The sequence below is a fragment of the Microtus pennsylvanicus genome, chromosome 11 (genome assembly GCF_037038515.1).
Source record: "Microtus pennsylvanicus isolate mMicPen1 chromosome 11, mMicPen1.hap1, whole genome shotgun sequence".
In the NCBI taxonomy this organism is placed as follows: domain Eukaryota; kingdom Metazoa; phylum Chordata; class Mammalia; order Rodentia; family Cricetidae; genus Microtus; species Microtus pennsylvanicus.
The window spans coordinates 11,190,580-11,215,231 of record NC_134589.1 but is presented as its reverse complement, the minus strand read 5'-3'; the positions used below and the strand labels follow the sequence as shown (position 1 = coordinate 11,215,231).

The following is a 24,652-nucleotide window of genomic DNA, read 5'->3' as shown; positions in this document are numbered from 1 at the left end:
GTGTAGGTAGGAGGATCAAGAGCTCATAGTGATTCTGAGGCTAGCCTGGGCTACAAGAATGGAAGACAGGGCTGGAGAGATGGCTCAGCGGTTAAGAGCATTGCCTGTTCTTCCAAAGGTCCTGAGTTCAATTCTCAGCAACCACATGGTGGCTCACAACCATCTGTAATGAGGTCTGGTGCCCTTTTCTGGACTACAGGCATACATGCAGACAGAATATTGTATACATAATAAATAAATATGAAAAAAGAATGGAAGACAATAGACACAAAAGGGCATACATAGCATGTGACCCTGTGAATAAGAAAGCTCCAGAACAGATGGAAAGTCCCAGCGACAAGTGGGCAATGCCTAAGGCTGGAGGCAGAGCACTATGGCACCTCCTTCTGGGGTGGTAAACATTTTCTTAAATTGGCTATGGAGGAAGCAGAAATGAGAAACCACATCTTAACAAGTAGGTGGTCTAGGCAGGCTGCTGGGTCTCAGGATTGTGAGTGGTAGTTACAAAACTATGCTGCAAATGGTGGCCTTGCATGGAGGCAGGGGGATCAGGAATTCAAGGTCATCTTCGGATAGCCACCAAGCTCAAGGCCAATCTGGGCTACAAGATTGGGGCCCAAAAAAGAGAAGGGAAGGGAAGGGAAGGGAAGGGAAGGGAAGGGAAGGGAAGGGAAGGGAAGGGAAGGGAAGGGAAGGGAAGGGAAGGGAAGGGAAGGGAAGGGAAGGGAAGGGAAGGGAAGGGAAGGGAAGGGAAGGGAAGGGAAGGGAAGGGAAGGGAAGGGAAGGGAAGGGAAGGGAAGGGAAGGGAAGGGAAGGGAAGGGAAGGGAAGGGAAGGGAAGGGAAGGGAAGGGAAGGGAAGGGAAGGGAAGGGAAGGGAAGGGAAGGGAAGGGAAGGGAAGGGAAGGGAAGGGAAGGGAAGGGAAGGGAAGGGAAGGGAAGGGAAGGGAAGGGAAGGGAAGGGAAGGGAAGGGAAGGGAAGGGAAGGGAAGGGAAGGGAAGAGAAGAGAAGAGAAGAGAAGAGAAGAGAAGAGAAGAGAGGGAGGGAGGGAGGGAGGGAGGGAGGGAAGGAAGGAAGGAAGGAAGGAAGGAAGGAAGGAAGGAAGGAAAAAGACAAGTACACATAATTCTGAACATTAAATAAATGGGGGCACTGGGAAGAGGCTCAGTGAATAAAGTACTTTCCCCCAAAGTATGAGGACCAGAGTTTAGGTCCTCGCCTGTAATCTCAGCTCTTGGGAGCTCTGGAGCAAAGGAGCCAGCTAGACCCAGCGAGCTCTGGGTTTAGTGAGAAACCCTGCCTCAATGTATAAGGTGGAGAGAGATTAAGGAAGACAAGGACACACACACACACGTGTGCCTATGCTCTGATGTAAAATGTATTTCAGTTACTCTCCCGAAGACTCCAGATTTCATGCTCCCGAGACTTAGCATCCTGCCTAGACCACTGTCCGCCCCCGACTCCGAGGCAGAATTTCCCTTCCTCCAAGGCTGCAACAATGGAAGGTGGGTAGGTGGCCTCGTTTCTCAGAGTACGGGGTCCTCTGCACATGTCCCTTTCAGAATCTGTGTCATTCTCTAATGTACAAGTGTGCATCCAGAGTGGTCCAGGGCCTCGCCTGGTCCAACACATCTCATATACCTGCAGACAGGACCATATCCAGGACCGATGCTGAGGGCAGTCATGATGCCCTTCCCCCAGAAGGTGCTGAAGCACCTAACTCTGAATGGCCTGGGAGATTTTAAACATATGAATGAATAATCTTCTACAGGAAAAAAAATGGGGGGTCATGGGCTCTGGGGGGATGACTGCCGCCTGGGCATGAAGGCCTGATTCAGAATCCTCAGACTTGACATTGAAAAACAGCAGGGACATGCATGTGTGTGACCCCAACTCTGAGAGTAAGGTGCAGACAAGAGGAGGGCTGGGGCTTGCTGGCCACCTAGCCTAGTTACACAATGGAGCTTCAGGTTCCGTGAGGGACCGCCTCAAGCAAATAAGGGGACCAAGAGAGAGAAACACTGGGCACACATACAGGCATACACCACATACGAAGACATGTTTTCAAAATTATTGTTGCTTTTTATGTGTGTGTATATGTGTGTGCATGTGGGGGGCGCATATGTGCGTATATGCATGTGTGTATATGTGTGTATGTATGTGTGCGTGTGCATGTGTGCGTGTGCATGTGTGCGTGTACACGTATATGTGTGTGTATGTAAGGTCAGAGGAGAACTCTGTGGAACCAGTCCTCTGTGATCATCTTTACATGGGTTCCAGGAGTCCATCAGGCTTTCATGGCAGACACCTTTACCCACTGAGCCATCTTACAGATACATTTTTACAAATAATACACATATGTATATATGTACACATAACATATTGAGACAAAGTCTTCTTATGTGGCCTGAGCTGGCCTGGAATTCACTATGTAGCTCAAGTTAGTCTCAGATCCACGACCCTCCTGCCTCAGCCTCCCAAGTGCTGGAATTACAGGCATTCACTACACACCCAACTAAGCAATAACAGGTTTCTTTCGGAGCTGAGGATGTTGGGGCTGTGCCTGCTAGGCCAGCACCACACCACCAAGCTATATCCTCAGCTACATCCTCAACCCTAAAAAAATAAGTTTGGGAGAGTCTCTCTAAACTCAGAGCCCCATGGAAAATAACTTTAAGTGGTTTTTCTTTTTCTTAAGTGCTAGACGCCCACAAAAGTATCAGGCCCAGATGGTTCCACTAGTGAGCGCCTTAAGAGTTTTAACAAAGACAGGACTGTGCTGCTGTGAAAGCCTTCCAGAGGGAGAGGAAGAGAGAAAAGCATCCAGGGTGTTTCTGCTAAGCCAGCACAGTGCTGTCACCAAAAAACAAAAATAGCTCCGCACACACCCCACACTGCCACTGCCGAGCCAGCTCACCACGAGCATCCGTGAAAAAAAAAAAGAGAAGAAAAAAAACCCAAAACCCCAGACCCCACCACAATGCTCAAACTGAAATAAATTCCAGCAGATTAACGACATCAGTACATAAAAATAAAACCACAGAAACATTAGAAGAAAACATGGGTGAAATTCTTGTCTGTAATCCTGGAATGCAGCAGCAGGACATGAAACCCAAAGCCCAAAGCAAAAGCAGAAGCCTCACAGGACGAGCCTTCGAATTTTCTGTCTGGAAGAGCTGTAACTATGTGGGGTTAACGGAGGGACCCCTTAAATCCCGTACCGCTTTAACCAGCCTGGTCTGCCTAGTGAGAACATATAAATACCAGCCAGCTCTCTGGCTGAACTTCTCATGTGCTGGAACCATAAGTCTGATCATCAACAACAGCTCAAAAAACCCTTAAAAACAAATCACAAGGCTGGCACGGTGTCAGCGGTAAGAGCTCGAGCTGCTGTTGCAGAGGACCCGAGTTAGGTTCCCTGCACCGCATGGCAGCTCACACTGATCTGATTCCAGGGAAACTGAAGCCCTCTTCTGGTTCCCACAAGAGCCAGGCACGCCCGTGGTGCACAGACACGCGTATGGGCAAAACAGTCATATGTACAAAATAAATTTTTTAATTAAAAAATTATTATTTTTTAATCAGCAAGAAAAGAACAATCCAGCTCATATAAAAGATGCAGGTGACATATGCCTTTTAGTCCAGCAGAGGCAGAAGTGGAGGCAGGTGGATCTTTATGAGTTTGGGCCCAGCCTAGTCTACACAGCGAGAACATATAACTAAGACTGAAGTAGTTTTGAGGTGAACCGCCCCCCGGAGATCCACGCGTTAAAGTCTGCTCTCCATGGGAATATCATTAGGGGAGCTGAGCCCCATTACTGAGTGGAAGAGACTCTGGTCCCTCGTGGGACAACCTGCGTAACTCCAGCTCCAAAGAGCCCTGCACAAACACCCCCATACCCCCACACAGACACACACATGTGCCTATTAGCAAAAGAAAATTTAGCTGTGTGTGGTGGCGTATGCTTTTAATTCTATCTCTTGGGAGGCAGAGGTAGGTGGATCTCTGTGAGTTCAAGGCCAGCCTGGTCTACAGACTGAGTTCCAGGACAGACAGAGAAACCCTATATTGAAATAAAATAAAAATTTAAAAACTGGGTGAGGTGTGCTCATCTCCAGAGACTGCTGATCTCCATCAGTAGGAAGATCAGATCAGTGCTACCCTCCACTATATAACGAGTGCAGACAGCCCATGATGCTGGGGTTAAAATCGTGTGCCTGGCACGCATGATGTCCTGGGTTCAAGTCCCACCACTGCAAAGACTATGCTAAATCTTCGAAGCTGAAAACAAAGGCTCGTGCCGTTCCAAACAGAAACAGAAGCAATCTCCGTTTCCTCTGTATTCTCAAGACGACTGTAAAGAGATTTTCTTCCTTTTATTTTTTTCTTGGCCATGTTAGGGATCCAACCCAAGGCCTCAAATGCTAACCCAGAGCTCTACCACTGAGCCAACACCCCAGTCCACTACACAGACTTTTTGACAAAATCTACACACACGCACACAATTCCAAATGTCGACAGCATGCCCAGCTGTCGGCGTGGCACACCCTCCTGAAGATAGCGGGGGAGGGAGATGGCTTCCTTTCCAGGCTTTTGGGGATCTTTAGAATTTATGATCTAGCAGTGAGTAAGAAAGGCCTTTTAGAATACTTGACAGAAAAGGGGAAGGGAGAAGACGGGAGCCAGGGAGCAAGACAGCGCCTGTGCATACCCACCAGTAGGTGGCCAAGGCACATCGACTAGACCTCTGGACTGGGAGACCTGAAAGTTCTGTTTCCTCGGGTCTGCGTGCAAGGCACAGCTTCTATTTATTTATTTATTATGTATACAATATTCTGTCTGTGTGTATACACAGCTTCTTTAATAATGGCTGGGCTCAGTTTTCATATCTGTACTTAGCATAAGCCTCCTTGGTGCTGGGTCCCAGTGCCACTCTCCGTAATAATGAGGGGTCACACCCGCTCTGACCACAAGAAACAAAAGGGCCAGAGGGGTAAGTAAGTCATCAGGCACAGGGCAAAGCAGGAACAGGATCCCAGGCCCCGAGAACAAGCAATGTCTGCCAGAGCTGATTCTGCTTCCGTCAGAGCCGCTGTGAACTATCCGAAGGGAGACGGACGACATTCTCTACCAAGAGCCACTGGGTAGAACTCAGCATGGGCCAGGTATGGCGCTGTGGTTGTGGGCCCGTTTCCCTCTCTGGGAGACAGAGACAGCAGGCACCCACCTGCCCCCACACAAGGACTTCCCCAGTAAGTTGTTGGTCTTGGGAAAGTGAAGTAGTCAGAAACAAAGGGCATAGGTTCCTATCACCCCAACACCTTCCAAGCTCACTGGTTAGTAGTTTGGGATTTTTGTTTGTTTTTTTAGGATTTTTACATTTTTAATTCTCCGTTATGTGTCATGTCTGGGTGGACGCTGGAGACAATGGAATCCCCCTGCTTCTGGCATTACATGTGGCTGAAAGTCACCTGATGTGGGTGCTGGGAACCAAACGCAGGTCCTCTGCAAAAGCAGGAAGTGTTCTTAACTGCTGAGCTACCTCTCCAGTCCAGAGAGAGAGAGAGAGAGAGAGAGAGAGAGAGAGAGAGAGAGAGAGAGAGAGAGAGAGAGAGAGAGGAAAGAGAGAATGATTGTGAAGTCCAGAAGGGGGCATCAGATCCATCACAGAGCTGGGGTTACAGGTGGTTGTGAGCCACCTATGGGAGCTGGGAACTGAAAATAGCCCCTCCCTCTGCAAAAAACAACAAACACTTTCCCCCCTTTCTTCTAATTTATTTGTTCATTTATTTATTCATTCTTTTTTTTTTCCTGGAACTCGCTCGGTAGACCAGGCTGACCTTGAACTCACAGAGACCCACCTGCCTCTGCCTCTCAGGTGCTGAGATTCATTCTTTTTTTTTTCCTGGAACTCGCTCGGTAGACCAGGCTGACCTTGAACTCACAGAGACCCACCTGCCTCTGCCTCTCAGGTGCTAGTGCAACAAGCGCTGTTCACCACCGAGTTATCTCTCCAAGGCTCCCCCTCCACTGGTTTTATTGTTGAGATGGTTCGTACACCTCAGGCTGAGCAGCACTCTTGATTTTCTCGCTCTACCCCCCAAACACTCCCAGCCTCATTTTTCACCCTCTCCTATGCCCAGTGTTTGCAGAGAACTGGACGGAAGCCAGGTCTTGGGTCCCGACGTCCATGGTCTGTTGACCACGGGATGGTAAATGAGTCTCCGTAATGGGAGGTGGGAGTGGGTGGGGGCAGCACCGACCCGGTCCACTGCAAGCCCTAGAGGAAGTGGTGTGGAGCCCTTAGTCTACTTTCCTTTGCAACCCCCAGACTTGAGGCTCTAGGGACAGGGCCAGCATATGCCATGTGACATTTTCCTTGGCCACCAGAGTCTGGTCAGGGGCTGGCCACACCCAGGATGTCAGCTAAGAGCATCAATGTACTCCTCCATGGCTGAAGGTGCCCTCCCTCGAGCCACACAGACACACTTGACAGCCCCACTGCCATTCAGACCCTGGATCCTAGCAGCCATCCAGGGCCTGGAGGCTGAGGATGTGGGCATGGTTCCTCCTTGGGCAACTGCTTCGTGTAGGGGGTGGGGGGGTTTATATAGTGCCCTGTGCTGTAGCCAAGCTCAATCAATCCCCAGGAACCCTGGGTGGTCAGAGCCTCAGCCACAGAATCGGAGGGGTGGAGCAGGACCCGTGCCCCAGGCAGGCAGCTGCAGCTGTCTCTCTATTTAAGGTATTGCACAGCTGCTGGGCTGTGATCCGTGGAGAGGCCTGCCTCTCCCTCATCACTGCACCCTTGGCTCTGCAGACAGCTGGGCGGCAGACAGCTGGGTAGGCAGCCAAGGAGGGACTGGGCCTGGACCCTGGAGCCAGGGTCTGTCTGCCTCTACCTTGAAGGAGACCCAACCAGCCTGACCGCTCTGGCCCCCTAGTCGTCCAGTTTCCCAACTCGGCCTAGGTGGGAACAGTCTGGAACAGCTCAGACTGAGCACGTCCATTCTTTGGAGGGAAAGACATCCAGTCCCAGGACAGGACCACTGTGGCAGGGAGCAGAGGGTCACTCAGGTGTGACGGGGGCCTAGTGGGAACAACTTTCCTGCAGATGTGGCTGGGTCTCTCCAGAAGAAACACAGGAGGCTCCTCAGGCCCCTGTGAGCAACTTCTCTGCTGACCTCATGAAGCACAAGCAGGCTTTCATCCTAAGCCTTGAGCTGTGGATGAACAAACCCATCCTGAGGAAAGCCACAGTCCATGGTCAGCCAGGGGGTCCCCATAACCTGTAGGGTGTCCTGAAAATACAAAGGTTGGGGTGCCTCCTCATCAGTTCTCATGGTGGTTGCCCACTCCCCAAACTTGTGAATGTATCAAGTCCCCAGGCTACTTGGTGTACTCTTCCCCATCCCTGGTCGGACTTTCCTGTCCTTGAGTTCCCTATTCTGTGACCCACTGGGTGGCCTCAGAGAACCTGTGCTATGATTAACCCCCTCCATGACACAAAGGACTTGGAGCCCCACTGTCTGCATGGGGCCTCTCCCCTCTCTGACCCTAGGACTGATGTAGACACAACACCCAGGGACACATGAGAGGAAGTCAGCCACTCCTCCCAGGCAAGGAACCAGAGACCACCCTGAGCTTCAGAAACTGAGGCAGGCTGGGAAGTGGAGGTGATGGTTGTGAACCAGTGGGCTCATGGGTGCAGCCAGGGCACACCCAGGAACTCAGCGGGGCCTCATGAGCGCCAGAGAAGGCAAGGTACCAGACCACGAGAGAGTGGCGAGCAAGTGCTATGCCTGCCTTATAAGGCAGCCTGGGGAGCCGCCAGTGTGGCTGTGTGCCAGAGGGAGGCTGTAGCGGCTGGGCCGGCACCCTGCCCTGACAGCAAAACCCATCACCACCCAGGGATCTATGACACCAGGAACCCACCATATATAGGGGGAGCTTAGAGCCCTCCAAGATCCGGAATAAGAGAACAAGGCCCGGAAGCCTCGGCTACCCCTTCCCTTTGCTATCTAGGTCACCATACTCCTTCTAAGACTCTGCCAGGGAACACCCTCCCCAGTGCACCCTGAGGAGCACTCCACAGCACTGCAGGGACAGGCAAGTTTGTGGGGGCAGGAAGCAAGGACCCCTACCTTCTTGGTCCCTTGGGGGTCCTGTGGGATCCCCGCGTGGGCCTGCAGCAGCCACCAAAATGCTGTCACCACCCGCCAGTTGTCACCATTATTTTATTGGGCATCTGCGATGCCCAGGTCACTTACTAATCTCCTTATGGCACTCTATAAAACAGACAGCAGTCTGAGTGCTGCCCCTAGGACACCAGTCTCCAGTCAGAATCCTGAGACCGTACGGCAGGATGTTCAGGGTAATGAAAGCCTATGGTTAAATTTTAGCTTTTTCCTAATGTTCACATTTTCTGCATTTTGAAAAATAATAAACTACTTATTGTACTATGGAAATCTGTTTCTGCATGGAAAAAGAAGCTAGCAGAGGAAAGATGGTTCGTACACAAATAATTTACATCCCAGGCAAACACAAAGACGCCTCAGAGTCATAGGAAGGGAAGTCCAGCTACAGGAAAGGATGGGTAGGGGTTTGAGGAGTATGTAGGAGTTCGACAAAACAAAAACAAAGGTCAGGAGGTCAGACTTGAGGGCTTGCAAGGAAGGTGTGGGAGACCCAGAGAAGAACTGAGCAGGTACAGCTAAAAAGCAGGAAGGACCCTGCTATAGGGTGTCAGGCCAGGGGTATCAAGAGACCCCATGTGATGTGGGACTCCCCTTTGTATGCTGTGAGAACGACTGGTTAATTAATAAAGAAAACTGGCTTGGCCTGATAGGGCAAAAGAACAGAGCTAGGTGGGGGTGGGGGAGGACACGGACGACTAAACTGAATGCTGGGAGAAAGAAGGGCGGAGTCAGAGAAAAGCCATGTAGACCAGCTGGAGCCAGGTAGAACTTTACCTGGTAAGCCACTGTCATGTGGCAATACACAGATTAATAGAAATGCGTTAAATTAAGATGCAAGAGTTAGCCAATAAAAAGCTAGAGCTCATGGGCCAAGCAGTGTTTTAAATAATACAGTTTCTATGTGATTATTTCAGGGCTGAGCAGCCAGGAACCAACAAGCGGCCTCCTCCTCCAACACCCATGGATGGGTGACCAGAGGAATATGGAGAATGAGATGTAGCTCAGACAAGTTGGGGGTCAGAGGAGATGGGGCAGGGCCCCCCAGAGGCATGCCATAGATTTCCAATAGGCTCCCTGGGGAGGGCTCTGCCTGCTCTGTCCCTCCCAGCCTTGCCCTTTGCCGAGAGGAACAGCACCATCTTGGGGCTCTGGACGACTACGAAAGGCCTCCTTTGGGGCAGAGGGTCCCCAGCCATTGGTAAACGCTGCTGTGTGAGACCAAGGACCTAGTTATCCACAGCCTCAGCACCCACATGGTGGCTCACAACCAACCCCAATTCTAAATCCGAAGGGTCTGATGCCCTCTTCTGACCTCTGCAGGTATCAGGCATGTACACTGGACACAGACATACATGAAGGCAAAGCAATCATACACGCAAAATAAAATAAATAGATCTAAAAAACAAAAATGAAAGAAGGTGGATACCTCCTGAGGAATGACATCTGGCCTCCACCCTCACACACACATGCACATGCTCACATACGTGTGAGAACACACACACACATGCATACATGCACATACACACTCGCACATGCATGCATGCACATACACACTCACACAAGTATGCATGCACATATACACTCACACATGCACACACATGCATACACACACTCACACATGCATGCATGCACACATGCACATACACACACACATCACACACACACACATATCTTTCTTCACCCTAGCCTACTGAAATCCCGCCCTCCCCAACAGTTTCCACAAGGCCGTTTTCACTGTCCACCCACCACCTGCCCACAAGCTACTGAGGGCAGAGGTTGTAGACTCCTCGCTGTGGCTGAGGGCCTGGCACAGGCCTGAATGCGGTGTGTGAGCTGCATCTCATCAGAGGACAATCAGCATCCTTAAACAGACCTTCCGCACCCCACCCCAAAACCAGGACCACCTCCCATGCATCCAGCACCAGCTGTGATCAACTGCTGGGTGGCTTGGTGCAGCTGTCTCCCTCTCCCACCACATCCTGTCTGAGTCAGCAGTGTGAACAGCTCATCTCAGGAGAGAGATGTATCTGGTGTCTTTGGAAGTCTCGAACCAATCAGGGACTGTGAGGAAAGACAGGACACTGGCCCCTCTACTCAACAATTGTTTCCCTGACCTGAGTCTGGACAATGAGTCTGGGCAACTCTCAGCAGGGTCAAGTCTAAGACTTAGGGAGAAAGGCACAGCCACACCCAGGCCTGGAAGGACCCATCAAAGGTCCATGAGAACCCTGAGTATTTACAGGCATTCTTTACAGATGGACGAACTGATTCTACCTGAGCCTGGGCACAAGGCTCGGCAGTAGAGCACTCACCGGGCATGCACAAGTCCCGGGGTTCAAATCCCACTACAGGGAAAAAAGGTGTTCTGACTACACATGTAACATCGTCAGTTTTCAAAAGGAACTGAGTGCTGGCATAGGCTACAACATGGAGGAGGGCTGAGGCCACTGTGCCAGACAGGATGAGTATGCCATGGACCCTCAAACAGAACCAAGTGTAGGGCTGTCAGGACCCGAGGCACGAGGTATAAGGAGTCGGTTCACAGGGAGCAGAGTTTCTGTCTGGCATGTGGGAAAGTTCTGGAAAACCCTGGAGGTGGTACTGGTGGTACAACCCGAAGGTACTTAACAGCACTGAGCCGCACATTCTCACACGGTACAACAGCCAACAACACAACAACGGCTGTGTGTGTTTCACTATACACGGTACAACAGCCAACGTCTGCTGTGTTTCACTACACACAGTACAAGAGCCAGTGTCTGCTGTGTGTGTCACTATGCACTGAACTGCACACTCACACAGTACAACAGCCAACAATAACACAACACAACAGCTGTGTGTGTTTCACTACACACTGTACAACAACCAACGTCTGCTGTGTTTCACTACACACAGTACAAGAGCCAGTGTCTGCTGTGTGTGTCACTATGCACTGAACTGCACACTCTCACACAGTACAACAGCCAACAATAACACAACACAACAGCTGTGTGTGTCTCACTCCAGGCACTAAAGCAGAGAGAGCAGAGATGGGCGTTCTCTGCTTCCTGGCTGTGGCTGTGCAGCTGCCGGCATGCTTTCCCCGCTATGATGACAACATCCTCTGGAACCATGAGCCTCCTAAAGCATTTGTCGGGTATTTTTGCCGCAATAAGAAGAGCCACTTCTTATTGTGTAGGGAGGCAGGAGGACAGGACGCCTCCAGTGCAAACCTCAGGACCCACATTCCTCCTCCTCCGTCCTCATCTCTGGGCCCCCACCAGGCATTCAGGCAGCAGTTCCTCGCAGGCAGAGATCTGCCTCCCAGAAGCCCACCAGCAACCTAGCCATCACCGGCACACGGCTTGTCCCATCCCACGGAAGAGCACCAACTACTGCCCTCCCACCTCCCAGGCCTCCCAGGATCACATGACAGAGATCTGGCATGGCCCAACTGTTGGCCACCAGGAGCTTGGTGCCTCAGAGGTGCTTCCCAGCCGCAGACGCCTGCTGTGACCCCTAAGCCTCAGGACACAACTCTACACATCCAAGTGCACTCATGAATGCTCACACACATTCACACAGCACACAACCCCTCCCCCCGACACGCACACACACTGGATCTCTTTCACGAATCTCACAGAAAGATCCCATCCCAAGTACGCAGCCTGAAGACCCAGCCCGGGGTTACTCACCCTCCTGGTTCCGGTATGGGACCTCAGCCACAGGGGGCCTGGGCTCCAACCTGCTCTGCAGCTGAGACATCGGGGCCTCGGAGTTCTCCAGGGTCTGGGGCGGGAGTGGGCAGTTGGGTGCCTCGGCTGGCTTGGGCACCTGGATCTCTACCCTCTTGGGGGCTGCTTCAGTGACAGGCATGGTAGGGACCTCGGGGACCTTGGAGACAGGGGTCTCCACCCTGCGGTGCACTGGCTCCTGGGGCTTGACAATGGTGATCTCCGTCCTCCGCGGGATGGGCTCTGGTGTCTTGTGGCCCAGGACTTCGGCCCTCTTAAGCCCGAAGCGCGAGGGCCCAGCAGCTGAGCCCGTGCTCTCCACCTGCTTGGAGGAGATGTCAATGGATAGCTCAGTGCGGCGAGACATAGGCTCAGGTGCCTTGGGCCCTGCAAGCTCCACCCTCCGTAGGGATGGCTTCGGGGAGCGCTGGCTCAGGGAGTCTACAAGGCGAGCAGCGGGCTCTGAGTTCTTCACGCCCAGGTCCTGGAATTTCTGGCTGGAGCTGGCCACCGTGGTTCGAAGCAGAGGGGTCTGGACCCGCCGGGGTGGCGTGGAGTTGGGTGGCTCAATCTCCTCGACTTCGAACGATCTCTTTAAGGCTGAAAGAGAGAGAGGAAGAGTGGATGCGGTGTGCACACTTGCAGAGGGACCCTGCAGTACATGGTGTATTCTGCGTTTCAATAAAAAGGGTAAAGGTGCCAGACCAGGAGAGGCAGGGAATCCCAGCTACTTGGGAGGCTGAGAAAAGATCTCAAGTCTAAGGCCTGTCTGTGCTACAGACCAATATCAAAGTCAACATAGGTACCTTTGTGAGAGAGAACCTGTCCCCTAAGGAGCGAGGGGCAGATACAGCTCCATTAAGGAGTACTTCCCCACCACGTACAAAGCCCTGGGATCGATACCCAACACAGTCAAAAGGGAAAAACGAAAGGACATAAACACACTTGCTAGGATGCCACAGAGTTCAGAAAGCCACCTCCCTTTTCTGCCTACCCATAAGAGAAACAGACAAGTCCATTGGAGGACCTCCCCCAGAGCACCAACTATCAGGAGGCTGGACTGAGAGGAAGACAGCCTCACGGCCCGCCATCCATTCTGCTGTGGCTACGGCCCAGACCGCACAGCCTCCCTCTCTAGAGACAGCCATAGGATGCTCTGACATAGGACTCTGGAGTTCCTCTCCTGTGGCTTTTCTTCCTTCTTCCTCTCCTCCCCTGAACACACACAGCCTCCATCAGTCAACAGAGCACCGCCAGCCATGAGCAGTGACACCCCATGACAATATCCCGACAGCTGTGCTATAGAGAATACTATTACTTGGTTGCCAAGATGATGGTGGCACAGGTCCTTAACCCCAGCACTCAGGAGTCAGAGACAGGAGGATCTCTGAGTTCGAGACCAAACTGGTCTACAGAGTGCGTTCCAGGACAGCCAGGGCTACACAGAGAAACCCTGTCTCGAAAATCCAAAAATCCAAAAAAGAAAACAAAAGCAAAAGCAAAGAATAGTATTCCTGGGGCTGAATAGAGCTCCGAAGTGCAGGGCAGGTACTGCTCTGGCAGAGGTTCGATTCCAGCACTCACATGGTAGCTCACAACCACCCATGGCTCCAATTTCAGGGCATCCCGTGTCCTGCATGCATGCAATGCACACATATTTGCACAGGCACACTCACATACACATACAGTAAATATTTAGGAAAAGAGGAGTATTCCCTGCCTGGCCAGCATGACAGTTTGGCGTGTAAAGGTCCTCATGACCAAGATTGACGACGACCTAAGTGCCTCCCCAATATCCACACGCTAGAAAGAAGTGACCCCCCCCACAAGCTTGTCTTCTGACTCACATGTACACATAACTAAATAACAAAATGCCATTTTAAAAAGAATACTATTTCCCTGGCAGAGAACACCCTGTGATGTGCCCAACAGGATGGAACCACAGCACCTGTCTCTGAAATATCACGTTGTGAGTAAGCCCTCCACACCTGCTCCCTAGGCTCGGTGCACACTCAGCGGTACACACTCAACGACTTCCTCGCTCCTGGCCCTGTCCATCCAGTACTCCTGGCCGGCCAGGGTGCTGACGACTCTGCTGGGTTGACACCACCGCCGGGGTCTGCTCCCGGGATCGCAGCAGTGTGGCGGCTAGGAAGCCTCCATACTCTTGTCTATGCAGCCACCAGCGAAATGAGAAGCAGCTGTGTAGGTTGGCCAGGCACAGAGCGGGAAGGGCCCACGTGGCAGAACACTCAACAGCTCTGGCTCCAGACAAAGCAAAGTCTTCTTCACCAAGCCCCGAACTCAGATTTCATGGGACCCCATGGTGCCCTCTTCCTGCCCACGGCAAAGAGGACCAAGAGCTGGCCCAGCCCCTAACCACAGCCCCAGGGTCACATGGAAGGGCCCCAGTTCCAGCCTTCTCCCATCCCTGTCCCCATCCCTGTCCCCACCCCTGTTCCCATCCCCACTCCCAGGGCTAAAGTACCAGACTTCCTTTAGAAGATTACAGGCTGGGACTGAAAAACTGGTCAATAAAATGCTACCAGAATCCACATTTTAAAAAGACAGGTACCAGGACACACCCTTGGAATTCCAATGCTCGGAAGTGGAGCTCAGTGGGTCCCAGAATTTAACCTCTGATTTCCTTAGCTAGACCCTGACTCAAAACCGACTCAGAGGTCAACTCTGGATGAGCGTGTTACACGGACACAGACACACACACACACACACACACGTATGTGTGTGCGAGCATATTATATGCACATTACACACACATGCAAGCATGCGTGCATACACACACACATAGGGGCACACGTGCGCGTGCACACACACGCACACACGCAGTCACACGCCCATACTGTTGGTGTCAGAATTTCTTCCCTGGGAAACATGAACAATGTCTCACAAGGTCCCAACAACAAATTAAAATAGGATTCCCCAGCTGCCCCTGGGGAACTGGTGAGGTAAGGGGCTACCTGTGAAAACATGGGTGACCCCAAAACAGCCACACGAGAAAGTCTTTACCCAGAATGAATGATGGCGTCCCCACAGCCACATAAACGGAGCCCCCTCAGCTAACTTTCTCCAGCCTATATACACTAAGCCCTTCTGGATACCACCAACAGCAACTGGGGAAGAGCTGCTTACAAGTAGCTAGGAGGAGAGGCTAAAATCTCAGGTGAGGAGCCAATGCCCTCCCCACCTCCCTCCTTCTCTAGGGAATGTCAGTGGCACACTCCTGATGGGCCTTGCAAGCAGGCACTGCTGTGGCCAAGGCAGCACTGTGCCGTGTGAGGCCACACTGTAGGGGTGAGGGGCAGAGAAAGCCCAAGCTCCTGGGACCTGGCTCCCCAGACTGGGGTCCCCTTTATAGTGCTGGTTGCCCTTTGCTTCTGAGGGACACAGAAGGGAACAAGGCCCTGGGCTGCTGTGTTCAACCATCCCAGATGCCCAGGAAGCAGGAAGGGGCAGTTTCCATCTGATGGATACCAGTTGGCAGATACCAGCTGATTGACTGGCTGAGGGGGGGTGTGGACTCCAGGGTGCCTGTCTCTGGCGAACCTACAATCTGAGCTTCTCACCTTCCAAGAGAGTCTAGAACACTGGAGTTTTATGATTCCCCTGCTATTAATTGATATATTTTGTTTTTTTTTCCAGACAGTCTCGTGTAAGTTGACCTCAGACTCAATCTGTAGTTGGGCTGACCTTCCTTGAACTCCTGCTATCCCGTCTCCACCTCCCAAATGCTCAGATTACATAGGTGCACCACCATGCCCAGGAAATAAATTTGGAAGCCCTAAGAATTCTTTCTTCTTGTTTTTTGTTTCGTTTTGTTTTTTAAAGTAACTTCGTGTATGACAAATAAATGTGCTCTACCACCAAGCCACATCTCTAGTCACAGAGTGCAACGACCCCCACCCCCACCCCTCACTGCCCCCTCCCCATCCTCAGCAATGGGATGGAGCATTGGACTCCGCGTGTGCACTCCGCCAGCGGTCTATATTTTCATGAGGATTTTGAAGGTTGGCACAAAGCAAAACGGAGCAGAGTTGACCGAAATGGCATCCATGGGCCCCAGTCAGCCATGATCTCAAGGTTTCTAGGCCCTTGACCATCTATACAATGTGCACACAGACAGGAGGTGCCTACCTTGTAAGACCATCCCCAGATAGCACCCGCCCTCCTCAGAAGAAGAAGAATCAGGTCACCAAGCCAGCTCGTTCCAGGTTTTCTGGACCCCATGCTGTCCACAGCACGCCTCCCTGCACCACTGGTTTCAGCGAGTACACTCAGAACCAGATATGGCCTACCCACAGCAACACAATCACCTCACCAACTTATAACAGTGCGGCCATGGGCTTCTAACTGCGGGCACGGAGCCCAGAGGATGAGCCTTGGGAGCAGGGAGGCAGTGCCTTCACCCCATCCAGCCCAACAAGCCCCAACTTCTTCAAAGGTTGCATAGAGGCTTAAAAAGCAGCACCCCAAAGACCTGTACAAGTGAAACCCCACAGAGCCTGTGGAAGGGACCTTGTGGGAAAGGGTCTTACAGACATTTGGTGGGGGGAGCTGGAGAAATGGCTCAGTGGTTAAGAGTATTGACACAGGTTCAGTTCCCAGCACCTTCATGGCAGCTCACAACCGTCTGTAACTCCAAGATCTGACACCCTCACATAGACATACATGCAGGCAAAACACCAATGCACATGAAATAAAAATAAATAAATTATATATTAAAAAAGAAGAACATTTTGAATTTGGGAGAGACACCGAGCAAGTAGAGTCCTAGGAAAGGAAGGGTATAGGATCATCCGAGAGCTAGAGAAGCCAGAGGACAGTCACAGATCTGAGGGATGCAGCCCCCAGCCCAGGAAGGCCAAGGACCACAGCTGCGAGAGGCAGGAGGTACCTCCTGGGAGGGCCTGTATAGAGTGCAGCCTTACTGACACCTTGAATGTAAACGCCGGAACTAAGACTGAATATGCCGCCTTGGTGCCGGACCTGCGTTACAGCAGGCGGGACGCGGGTACTGCGTTACAGCAGGCGAGACGCGGGTACTGCGTTACAGCAGGCGGGACGCGGGTACTGCGTTACAGCAGGCGGGATGCAGGTACTGCGTTACAGCAGGCGAGACGCCGGTACTGCGTTACAGCAGGCGAGACGCCGGTACTGCGTTACAGCAGGCGGGACGCGGGTACTGCGTTATAGCAGGCGGGACGCGGGTACTGCGTTACAGCAGGCGGGACGCAGGTACTGCGTTACAGCAGGCGGGACACGGGTACTGCGTTACAGCAGGCGGGACACGGGTACTGCGTTACATTAGGCGGGACGCGGGCACTGCGTTACAGCAGGCGGGACGCGGGTACTGCGTTACAGCAGGCGGGACGCGGGCACTGCGTTACAGCAGGCGGGACGTGGGTACTGCGTTACAGCAGGCGGGACACGGGTACTGCGTTACAGCAGGCGGGACGCGGGTACTGCGTTACAGCAGGCGGGACGCGGGCACTGAGTTACAGCAGGCGGGACGAGGGCACTGCGTTACATTAGGCGAGACGCGGGCACTGCGTTACATTAGGCGGGATTCAGGCACTGCGTTACAGCAGGCGGGATGCAGACAGCCGTAGGAGAGATGAACTTGGAGTGGTGTGAGGCTATCAGGCCCTTCCTCTCTCTCTTGGAGAGCCTCTGTGAAGCCCCCCAAAATGGCACAGTGCCCCACACTGCAGTTCCACCACGGAGCATCTATCTGTGACCATGGGACCCTCTGTGGATCTGAGATGACTACATATCAGAACCCAAGGACTGGCTTGGTAGCAGGGTGGCCTTGAACAGACCCAACAAGCTAGTGTATCCATGGAGCTGGGCAGGGGGCACCACAAACTGTGGGCTCCTGCACACAGACACATTTAGGACCCAGCCGTACGGGAAAGGTCTCCACACTGCCCTTGGGAGCTAAAACAGTGCCACCAGCCCTTAGAGCAGGAAGAGGCCCTCCTAGCCCTTCACCACCCAATAACACTATGGAGGACTGGCTCACCCCCCACCAGGCCAGGCTCAAGTCTCACCTCTTCTCTGAGCCTCCTCAGCCTTCACCCTCCTAACTTGAGTCAACGCCTATTGAGGAATCCCGTGCTTCTGGCCCACTTCTGGGATTGTATCCCGTGGAAATAGTCCGAAGATTTATGTACAAAGACATTTACGTCAACACGAACATGGCACATGCTGGAAACAATTCAGACTTACACGCTAAAATCCCAGAGTCATCAAAATCACATCACGGAAGATGAGAAACGCTGAGAATATTAAGTAAAAATAGCAGGCTATAAGCCACGTACACAGACCCTAACTTCCATCCCAGGCACATATGCAGTTTGCACGCACACAGGCGCTAGCACCCACTCAGGAATGACGGCCTCTAGACGGAATGGCAGTGGGTGTTCTTCAGGTCCTCCTGTCCGGGCCTGACACTCCAGTGGTAAACGTGGGTCACTAAGACTTCCGGGACCCAAGACTGAGGAGATGGTTGTGAGAGTTGCGACCTTAGGTTCGGGATGAAGCTTGCCAGCCAGCCCCAGCTGGGGAGGTGGTAAAGAACTCGCTTTGTAAGCAACAGGACAGCAGTCAGATCCCCGGAAACCATGTGAAAGCCAGGTGTGGTGATCTGCATCCGTAACTCTCATAGTGGCGCAGAGACGGGAGGATGGGGCCGTTGGCCAGCCAGTCCAGCTAAAATGGCAAACTCCAGGTTCAGTGAGAGACAACTGAGAGGAACTCAGGCCTCCACAGGTGTTCACAGGGGTGACGACATCTGCCACGCCCCCCCCCACACACACAATATCCAAGGCCCAAAACAAAAGACATTTTGTAAAGACACACCTTGCTAGGAAAAACTCTGGTGCTTCCGGACAACTTTGCACACGGCCCCACGGGCCCCAAGCCGACACTCACCTCCCAGCTCTTTCCAAAAGCAGGGGCTGAGCACAAGCCCCTCCCCTTGCTTGTCCTTCAAGCACCACGTCTCAGCTGCTAGGCACAAAAAGAGGCCAGCCTCTCCTTCCAGCTGTAAAACCCTTCTTCCCCAGAACCCGTGGGGGGCCTATGCTGGAGCAGCCAGGGTCTGGGCCTGCTTAAGGAGGAATGTGGCAAGCACAAGGGACCATTGTTAAGGCCCCTGCTCTGACCACGGGCTGCGGGAACCTCTCAACCTTTGCCGGCTTCTGAAACCGGATCGAACACTTCCTGGTGCACGGACTGCTGCGTTGGGCCTGCTCTGAGAGGGGAGGCCAGGGAAATCAGCTAAGCCAGGCTCTAGCATGAGACCACTGTCTCGCAAGGATACAGAGGAAGGCAAAACAGTGCCATATGCAGCCCCTGTGGGAGGGAACAGCATAGGAGCACAGCTCGGCCTCTAAGACACCGTCTCGGGTCAAACAAAACCTTTTCTTCCCAGGAGCTGCAACATACAGGAGCCACTAGGAAGGCAGAGTCAGCAACAGAGTAAAGCGGTCCACCCACAGGTAACAACGCGCCTGTATGAGGAGTTTGTGGACGCACCTGTATCCAGAGGTGGGCTTTGGACCAGCAGGCTCCTCCGGCTGCGACCGCCCTGTCTCCTTCTCAGACTCCTTTGAGAACCGGCCTCAGGTCCAGATCCTCACTCTGAGAAAGCGTGGGGTGGGGCGGGGCAGCAGGCAAGGCCTTGGCCTTGGCAGAGCTGGGGCTGGCTGGGAGGCCTTACCCTCCTACTCTTCCTGAACTGGAAGCAGCAACTCCCACCCTGCACTGGGACTGGAAGCCCAGAGCAAGGGCCCCAGGCCTCCTTTGCTGACCTTGTGGTTTGTGAGTCTCCTTCAAGTCTGATAACTGAAGACTTAGAACAGTTGGAGACACAAGGAACGTCTTTGTGCTAGAACGCAGGGCCTCACCAAGCTGTGAGAGTGACCTGGTGCTCCAGTGACAGTGACCATGACACAGGTACAGACCGCTGCAACACTGTTGTTGGGAGTGGCTCCGCAGGTGGCCTCCTCTCCTGGCTGAGACTGCACTTGCTGCTCACACACACTGCAGGTCTTTACCTCAACTCAGGTAGCCTGCCTCTGCTCCACCTGGGGTCTGAAGGAGACCACGCCCTAGTCTTCCCCGAACTGGAATATCAGCACTCCAAGGCAGCAAGTTCTGGGGCCAGTTTACAGTCCGCAGGGCTCCCCAGGACCGGCTGAACACTATTCCCTTTCTTGGTCTTGTCCTCTCTATCCTATCCCAACATGGGGACCCCCGTGGCCACCTCCACCTTAGGTCCCTGTCTCAGGAGCTACTTTTGGAGGCCTGGGCTGCTGGTGGTGTGGGTAAAGTCAGGCTGGGTGAGTGGAGGCAGTTGGGGGTAGGGGACAGGCTTAGGACAAGGAGGATACAGATGAGTGACAGGGGGAGGGATGTCCCTTCAGGAAGCAGAACCAGCCCCAAAGGATGAACTTAAAAATAGCCCGGGTAAGCAGAGCCTGTACCGGAAGTCTGTAAACAGCTATTGTTCCCAGCCACGAATCCCTACCAACAACCACATGGGTTATTTAACAAGGCTTGGCCAAGTCCAGATAAAGACAGAGGAAGCTCTTCCTCCTGAGAGCGCAAGCTCTCAGACACCTCAAAGTCCAGGGTCCCGGAAGGAAAGGGAGAAAGCAGGGGCTAACACCAGGGGAGCCTCCCCTCCCGCTTGCGATGCACCTTCCTCAAGGCCAGGTCCTGCTGTGTCCAGCAGACAGACCCTGGAGAAGCCACCTCTGCCCAGGGCTCCAGCATGGCAGCCAAGGGCTCTGACTACCCTGGCTTATCTGTACACGTGGTCCACAGATGGAGCTTTCTGAGGCTCATGACACTAAGGTCATGGCCCCGAGAGTCCTGTTCCAGGATCCCCGCTGCCTGCCTTTGGAAACCTGGCATAAACTCACAAAGCTCTAACCTGAATCTCTGGGTGAGGAAAAGGCTGGACGCTTCCACCCACCCACCTCTAGGTATCCCTGAGAAATGATCTGCCAAGGGGTTTGGGGCTCCAAGGACAAAGCCTTTCCACTGAAGCTAAGGGCCAATTCTGTGTCCTCTCCCCCCTCCCTACTCTCCCTCAGCCTCTTCTCTTCCCCCCCCCCCCACCTCTTCTCTCTTGGTTCTTTGAGACAGAGGCTGTATATAGCCCATGCTGACTTCAAAGTCTCAGTGATCCTCCTACCTCAGCCTCGAGTGTATGTAGCACCAAGCCCAGCTCCATATACTGCTTTCCGGTGACTTCAGAAATAGACTTCTTTCTCTGCCAAGGTCACTCTGGGCACTCAAGGTCCCCCTCACTATCATGCTCAAAGGCAGGCTGGGCACACTCTGAGATGATCACGTGAACAAGTAGGTCAGAGACATCACATCTCTGCCCCTGAGATAAGGCCAAGAGAAACAACGAAGAAACACATAGAGGCACAATGGGGGTGGGGTCCCCTCCTCAGTCCAGCCCACAAGGCAAGTGACCCACATCGCTCCTTTCAGAAACCAAGTGTGGAAATTCTTGCCCAGGCAGTCCACGGGCAGCTGTAGGTGGTGGAGACCTAGCTCTCGGGATTCCCGCCTCTGGCTTTTTTTTTTGGCAGGCTGGAAAAGTGCTCTACTCCTGGGTCCTTCCTAGGCATCCTGCCCCAACTTCACTCTGTTAATTTCTTCTTGGACAAACCAGTCAAGCAAAGGTGTAGGATGAAGTGGCTCCCCGGTCCAACCAGCGACAGGCTCATGCGCCTGGCATCCTGGAATCACAATGGCCTCCTCTAGACCCACTACCTTCTTCTTCTTCTTTTTTAAAGATTTATTTATTTATTATATACACAATATTCTGCCTGCATGTATCCCTGTGGACAGAAGAGGGCACCAGATCTCATTACAGATGGTTGTGAGCCACCATGTGGTTGCTGGGAATTGAACTCAGGACCTCTGGAAGAGCAGACAGTGCTCTTATCCTCTGAGCCATCTCTCCAGCCCCTCCACCTACCTTCTTTAAGGTGGGCCAGGGGCACTGAGATAGACAGGGCTCACCCAAATGACGCATTTATGTGCTATCTTCTAAAACCTACAACTATGGTCCTGCTTGGGGAGAATTTCTCTAACTCAAGTCAGGGTCTGAAGGACTGCCCTGGATTAGAGCGGACCCTGAACCAGTGACAAGCGTCATCATAAAAGATGGGAGAAAACAAAGCTGAAAAACCACACACATAGACAGACAGCCACGTGAGGGTGGAGACCAGGATGCCAGGATGAGTCTGCCAGCTGAAGACCGCTAGCAGCTTCCAAAGCTGGAAGAGGCACCGGGCAGAACATCCATCCCTCCCTCTGGGCCTGGAGAACATCCTAACACCACAGTCACCTCGAGGTGGGACTGCTGGCCTACAGGGCTCTGAGAGAACACAGCGTGACAAAGGTAAGCCCCACGGAATCTGATGCTTTGAAACAGAAGCGCCAGAAACGAAGGTGCCCCTGAGAACTCAGAAAAGGGAAGAGGAGGCTTGTGTGCAGCCCTGCGGCGGAGCCTGTGTGAGACCCTGCATGGCAAAATTCGAGGAGAAAGAGAAGGGAAGGGGTTAAGAAAAGGGGAGGGAAAGAGCTGAAGAGGGAGAAAGGGTCTTGAGCCTGCTGCAGCCACTGACTGGCTTTCTGTCTGTTCTGAAGCCACCTCTCCATCCTGGCTTGTAAGTCCAGAGAAGGAACACTATGCCCTGGGTGGGCCTCCTGTTTCTCGCAGCCCACCATGCTCCCTGCCCAGCTTCACATTACTGAGCACCATTAACAATGACCCCTTTGCTGCCGGGATCGTCAGTGGAGGTGGGGTCCCCTCCTTATCAGTCCGTCTGCCCCAGCTCGCACACTGTGGACAGACTTACGGCTCCCCATCAGAACCCAGAGTTCCTAGCGGGGCTGTGAATTTCAGGGTCACTCTACCTGCAGAAGATGTCCCCCCTGGCCACACACACACAGAAGGACTTCTGGTGGCCACATAAAGGGTCAGGAAGCCTCCTCACAATTCCACAAAGATATCAGACAGGCAGCAAGAAACCTCTGCCCAGAGCTCAAGGGGGACCTGAGCAGACGCCCTTCCCCTGGGAGCTTCCAACTTTCTTCTTCCAAAGCTGGCCAAAGCCCCTCAACGAGGTTGCTTTAGTGAAGGGTGCTCTCTTTGTAGGCTTTAGACTCCTGCCTCCAACCTCCCACCTTGGCCCCTCCTGCCTAGAGCCCCAGGGTCATTCCAGGCTCACCATAAACATGGCTACAGGATGCAGACTCCCTTTCTTCTTTGCTAAATTACAGCTACGGGACTCGAACACACCTGGAATCACCAGCTGCTGAAAGAAAAAGGAGCCAAAACTAAAAAGATGTGGAAGAGTTGAGGAAGAACTTCCTGGTTCAGGATGAGGCTGCGGGGAAGAGGAAGCCACTCTCCCAAAAGCTGTGCAGAGGTGGACATGACACCGAGGGTTTGGGTTTTGTTTTTTGTTTATCAGAAAGAGCCTTATATTGCCAGGTTTGTCTCGAACTCACAACGCAGGCGTTTGAACCCCTTGCTCCTGCCTCTACCTCCCAAGTGCTGAGATTTGGGGCATGTGTCACTGTGCACATCCAGAAGTGGACACGGAATGGACACAGACGTGGACAGGTCCCTGGAGGAGGGTCTGGACGTTCCCTGCTTTGGGGGAGGGGAGGGGATCATGTGACCTCTGAGTCCCCTAAGGTCAAAGGTTCCTAACTAAAAGGCAGCTGGTGAAGGCAGGAGTGCAGCCGCGGGAGGCCTCCGACTTCAACAAGAGCATCACCTGAAGCTCTTAGGGTAGAGGTTAGAAGCCCCGGGGGGGGGGGGGGGGGAGGCAAACTCTCCTAAGCTTTAATGGGCCCACGTCCTTCCTGCACTTAGACCCTGTGGTCCTGTCTGGGGACAGAAAGCTGAGACTCCAACTCCAGGCCAGAGCACAGTGCAGCCCACTCACCTCATCTGCTCCCCACCATCCAACACCATCAGAAGGTCTCCGACTCCCCAAACTGCTCTCCCATACTCTGAGGCTCTTCACAAAGTCTCATTTCCCATGATCCTCCGGGGGGGCACTCCAAGAACCCTCCATGGAATGAACATCAGTCAGCTTGTCTGATATAGGCCTGACTGGGTCCAGCCTGGGCCTTTCCCATGCTTACCTGGGGGACCAGGAGGACCCAGAAATCCTGAGGGAGACTTTGGTCTGTTTCCACTCTGAAGCATAGAAAAGAATTGCTAGGCAAGAAAGAACCAGTTCTCAGAGTCCAGTTTTCCGGTACAGCCATTCCTTCTCTGTCCTGCCACTAGGCCCTGGACACACGGGTAGAGACCAGTCCTGACCTGCCTGATTAGAGCAATTCCCTCCCTCCTTACCTCACCCACCATGGGAAAGTCTCAAAAGCACTTTAAAAATGGAAAGCAAAAGGCAGAAGCAACCCCTACCACCAGGGGCCACTTGGCCCAGGTGGGACCCTCCATCAATCATACCAGCCCTCATGTTCAGAGTGCCAGATGGGGTGCTCAACTCTGTGGCCTGAGGCCCAGGCAGATATGAGCTGCGGCCTAATTACAGGGCACAGTGACCCCAGGGGGCAGAGTTCAGGCTCCGGTCACAGCAGCACCCAGGAGCCAGGGGAGGGGTTAGAGGCCATCTCTTGACAATCACACCCAATGTTCACCCAGCGGCCTGGAGG

At 53.0% G+C, this 24,652-nt stretch overlaps 1 protein-coding gene across 5 annotated transcripts in view; it reads right to left on the bottom strand.

The window, feature by feature from the left end:
- The window catches only part of Septin9 (septin 9), a 163,488-nt gene that overhangs the window by 60,685 nt on the left and 78,151 nt on the right, over window positions 1–24,652 (bottom strand). For all 5 annotated transcript variants that reach the window (XM_075990207.1, XM_075990208.1, XM_075990209.1 and 2 more), the window contains one exon: window positions 11,873–12,511. In XM_075990207.1, the coding sequence (XP_075846322.1) occupies window positions 11,873–12,511 (639 nt within the window). The remainder of the gene's footprint in view (window positions 1–11,872; window positions 12,512–24,652) is intronic.